This window comes from Chenopodium quinoa, unplaced genomic scaffold (assembly GCF_001683475.1).
Source record: "Chenopodium quinoa cultivar QQ74 unplaced genomic scaffold, ASM168347v1, whole genome shotgun sequence".
Lineage (NCBI taxonomy): Eukaryota > Viridiplantae > Streptophyta > Magnoliopsida > Caryophyllales > Amaranthaceae > Chenopodium > Chenopodium quinoa.
Window position 1 is genome coordinate 6,387,860 of NW_018742263.1, and position 5,013 is coordinate 6,392,872.

The following is a 5,013-nucleotide window of genomic DNA, read 5'->3' on the forward strand; positions in this document are numbered from 1 at the left end:
GACCAAATTGACATCGGTACAACGTTTAAGCACCTTAGAAAGATTATGCAAGCACATATCAAAGTCAGAACCATAAAAACTGAAATCATCCATAAATACCTCCATGATGTTCTCAATGAAATTATAGAAAATGGCCATCATACACCTTTGAAACGTCGCAGGGGCGTTACACAACCCAAATGGCATTCTGCGATAAGCAAATGTACCATAAGGGCATGTAAACATTGTATTCTCTTGATATTCCGGATGAATGGGAATCTGAAAGAAACCTGAATATCCATCCAAATAACAGAAAAAACTTTGTTTTGCTAATCTTTCAAGCATTTGATCTATATAAGGTAAGGGGAAGTGATCTTTCAAGGTGGTTGTATTCAACCTGCGATAATTGATACACATACGCCACCTGTGACAACACGAGTAGGAATTAGTTCATTCTTATCATTTTTAACAACAGTTGTCCCCCCTTTCTTAGTAACGACTTATACCGGGCTCACCCACTTAGAATCTGAGATGGGGTAGATGATGCCTGCATCTAGAAGTTTCATTACCTCTTTCTTCACCACCTCTTGCATATTAGGATTCAATCGACGTTGTGGTTAGATGCAAGGGCGATGATTCTCTTCCAAATTAATTCTATGCATACAAAAATTAGGACTTATCCCTGTAAGATCGTCAATGCTATACCCGATTTCCTTTTTATGCATGCGAAGCACAGTCAAAAGCTTAGAAACTTGGGTATTATCAAGTTTATCACTAACAATTACAGGGCATTCCTCATTATCATCAAGAAATACATATTTTAGATGAGAAGGAAAAGGTTTTAACTCTACCTTTTTTACTTGTGACTCAGAAGTAGAACAAATAGTTTCCATTACCTCGAACCCCTCAATGTTAGGGGCATCCAAGTCACGAATCAAGGAGTCAATCTCTGCATCTCCTTCTCCTTCAGAGATCTCCAGGGTGAGAACAACTTCTAATGGATCATTAGCTAACTCACGAGGCGTATCATATCTCACAATCTCATCAAGCACATCAATCCTGCAACAAGTATTCTCAATCATAGGCGACTTCATCGCATTGGTTAGATTGAAAGTCACTATATCATCACCAACAGACAAAGTAAGGGACCCAGACTTGACATCAATAACAGCACCTGCAGTACACAAGAAAGGTCTACCTAAAATGATCGGGATATTACTATCCTCCTCCATATCCAAAACTACAAAGTCAACAGGAATGAAAAATTTCCCAACCCGAATGGGGACATCCTCCAAAACACCTAAAGGGTATTTTATAGAACGATCAGCCATTTGCAAAGTGATTTGTGTGCATTTAAAGCTCCCATTTTCAACCTGTTACAAACAGAAAGAGGCATAATAGACACACTAGCACCTAAGTCACATAAACTTTATCAATGAATAATGCACCTACATGACATGGGATGGAAAAACTACCAGGGTCCTTAAGCTTAGGTGGGGATTTATTTTGCAATATAGCACTACACTCTGCAGTTAGAGCGACTGTTTCTACACCACCAAAGTCTTTCTTCTTAGTAATCATTTCCTTTAAAAACTTTGCATACATTGGAACTTGAGAGACCAAATCAGTAAAAGGAACAGTTACCTCAAGGTTCTTGACCATACTCAAGAACTTACCAAATTCTTGAACTACCTTGTTCTTTTGCATCCGATGTGGGTATGGTAGCTTTGGCTCGACAGGTGGAGGCTCAGAACCTTTCTTTTTCTCTTTCTCAGCATCACTTGCTTTAGCTTTCCCATCTTTTGAGGTGGGAACATCATCCAAGGTCTTCTCCACAACCTTACTCTTATCCTTCTCAAGATTTTCATCATCAATAGGCATTTGGGGCCCTTCATAGCTAACACCACTACGAGTAGTGATAGCATTGGCGGTCTCCTTAGGGATAGGCTGTCCTGGTAAGTGGCCAGGTTGCCTTTGGATATTGGTACCTGCTACTTGCGCGATTTGGTTCTCCAAATGCTTTGTCGTATTTTTCAACTCCTTGATGCTATCTTCAGTGTTTTGCTTCATGGATGTCATCATTCTCATGAGGTCAAACATAGTCGGCTCCTGAGTGCCATGAGAAGGTTGTTGTTGTTGAGGTGGCCTATTGAAACCCGGGGGAGGATGATGAGAGGCCCCTTGTTGATGTTGTGGAGGCCTTGCAACATATTGCTGAGGTTGAGGGTTCTGAGGCTGTGACCACTGTTGCTGAGGTTGAGGATTTTGAACATTATTGCTTTTGTATGAAAGGTAGGGATGATTCCTCCAACCTGGATTGAATGTGTTAGAATATGGGTCATTTGGTTGCCTTTGTTGAAAGGCATTCACCTGCTCCATCTGATTGGTATCTTGAGAATTCTGAGCACATTGATATCCAAAGTGACCCTGTATACCACACAATTCACAAAAAAAATTAGTTTGCAGAGGTTGAGAAGACATAGCATTAACAAATACAAGAGAGGAGTCCTGAGTGGCCTGCAATGCATCAATTTTTGCAGTTAGTTGAGCCAACTGAGAAGTCAAGATTGAATAGGCTTCAACTTCTATCTTCCTTTTCTTTGCTCGCGTTCTTGGAGAAGAGAAATGATTGGTTGCAAGATTTGCAAGAAAATCATACCCTTCCTTGATTGTCTTGTCAAGGAAAACACCACCTGCGGCAGAATCAACAATACATTTAGTCTCGGGTTCTAGTCCGTTATAGAAAATACGAACAAGATTCCACTTCTCAAAATTGTGATGCGGGTATGATCGTTGAAGATCTAAGAATCTATCCCATGCTTCCCTAAGAGATTCCCCGGCCACTTGAGAAAATGTTGATATTTGATGTCGAATCTTTTCAGTTTTTTCAGGGGGAAAATATTCATTGAGGAATGCTTGAGAAATCTTTCTCCACTCCGTCTCCTCGACAGTGTTCAATCACTTTTAAGCTCTATCGCGAAGGGAAAATCCAAACAACATCACCTTCAATTGATCTTGAGTGACTCCTTTGTGATGAACAGCGGAGCATAATTGTTGAAATCGCTGCAAATGATTAATCGGCTCGTCAGTAGGATGGCCACTAAATTGATTTTGTTGGACCATACTGAGCAATGCGTGTTTGATTTCGAAGTTCTCTGCAGTGATTGCTGGCATTTTAAGACCCGTTGGAATGCCATCTAAGGATGGTACTCTGTAAGAATTAAGAGACCTATTATCAGTCATCTCTTTGCGTGTGTCAGACTGTGTTGTATAGCTCTTCTGTGAGTGGGTCTTTTTCTGCTTCCTTTTCCCTTGTTTTTTAATTTGCCTAAGGGTCTTATCCAAGTCTGGATCCGTAGGGATCAAATCACCTATTCGTTTTGACCTAGGCATAAACAAAAAGAAAAGAAAGCAATGATAATGTCCCAATTGAAACTAGAAGTTCCAATGGGACAATAAAAACGGTTCAAACAATCAAACTAAAACTAATAGAATCTAGCCGTCTCCCCGGCAACGGCGCCAAAAACTTGATGAATAAAAATTTATACCGCAAGTGCACGGTGTCTGTTGTTAGCAGAGACTTTGCAAATACGGATCGAATCCCACAGGGAGACAAGTTCTATTAGTTTTTTCTCAATTGTTATAAACTATTACAATAAACGAAGAGTAGTTTGATAATTAATTAACTAAAGTATGACAATAATAAAAATAAGGTTGCTCTTAGATAAATTAAAATCTAGGGCAAAAGTTCAGTCCACCATGCTTATACTAAACCAAGAAATGCAAACAATCCATTAATAAACATATTAGGTCAAATAATTAAAGCACTTATTAATCCTACGGTCGGTAATTAACACTTACGAATTAACATATGTAGTTCGGTCGCTAACATAATCAAATTCGCCAATTGTAATTAAGCCTCTTAAAATATGATATTTCAATTCTAATTTTTATTAGCTAAATAATTAACTCATGATATTGGCCAATTACATGAATCAAACAATAAAGCACAAATCAATTGGAATTATTCAAACCCTAAATCATAAATTTATAAATAAATAAGCACAAATAATCATGGTATAAACATAGCTTCCCTCACTTAACCATAGAAAACGACTACTCACTCATAATTGAAATAAACAAAAGAAAAGAGATAAATAAACTTGAATTCATAATTAATAAAATAAATAAAGAACTCAAAGAATAATTGAAATACCTCGATGATTGAATTAATGAAGAATGAAAAGCTAGGGTTCAACAATGGAGAGAAAGAAAACTAAGAAGCGTTTAATCTAGAAAAATAAAGCATAAGAGAGGAAAATAAAATCCCTCAAGTATTTATATTCAAGTCTTATTCTAGGCTAATTAAAATAAAAATAAATAAATAAATAAATGCATAAGCTACAATATTATTGGATGGTAGATGATGATATGGCAACAAATAAAGTCGGTAGACCGATGACGTGAAAAGAAGTGAAGACTTAAGGTCGCTCGTGGCTTCAAAACGCTGCTCAGCCACTCGATCAGACCCGCGGCCGCAGGGTGGTTCCCTGCCCTGGCAGTGGCGGCAGCGGGCATCGGGTGGCCGCAGGACAGACCCGCAGCTATATCCCTCGGGTGGCTGACTGCATCGCTTAGTTTCAAACGCTCATAACTTCTGTTCTAGGAATCCTCTCGGGGCGTGCGACCTATCATTGGAAAGCTCTTCAAGTCTAGTTTCCAATACAACTTGAATAACTTCATTCTAATTTTTAAAACTCGAGTTATTGTCAAAACAGTGAGAAAAGGTCATTTTTGGACACTTTGCAAGCCTTCGTTCTTCTCCGTTTCTAACTCGAATTCGCTTCCGTAAGGCCCATAGCGACTCTCGTGGATGCTATTTTCATTTTCCATGCATAGAATCCTTAGAAACAACATCCATGAGCATAAATTCCTCGATCACTGAACTCGATCCATCGATTTCAATTCAAATATCATCCGAATCATCTCTAAACACTTCGAAAGCTTCCAAATGACTATGAAATCACCTGAAAC

At 38.7% G+C, this 5,013-nt stretch overlaps 1 protein-coding gene across 1 annotated transcript; it reads right to left on the minus strand.

Moving 5' to 3' along the window:
• Positions 1–596: 596 nt before the first annotated feature.
• On the minus strand, positions 597–3,222 carry LOC110683106. Its single transcript, XM_021859463.1, has 3 exons — positions 2,983–3,222; positions 1,432–2,853; positions 597–1,352 (listed from the first exon to the last, which is right to left on the minus strand). The coding sequence occupies exons 1-3, from the start codon at positions 3,220–3,222 to the stop codon at positions 597–599; spliced, it is 2,418 nt and encodes an 805-aa protein (XP_021715155.1).
• Positions 3,223–5,013: the final 1,791 nt, after the last annotated feature.

Coding starts and splice junctions, on each gene's coding strand:
- LOC110683106 (XM_021859463.1), bottom strand. CDS start 3,222: ATGACTGATAATAGGTCTCTTAATTCTTACAGAGTACCATCCTTAGAT. Junction 2,854..2,982: donor TCACTCAAGATCAATTGAAG/GTGATGTTGTTT, acceptor AAAACTGAAAAG/ATTCGACATCAAATATCAAC. Junction 1,353..1,431: donor GTTTTTCCATCCCATGTCAT/GTAGGTGCATTA, acceptor TGTTTGTAACAG/GTTGAAAATGGGAGCTTTAA.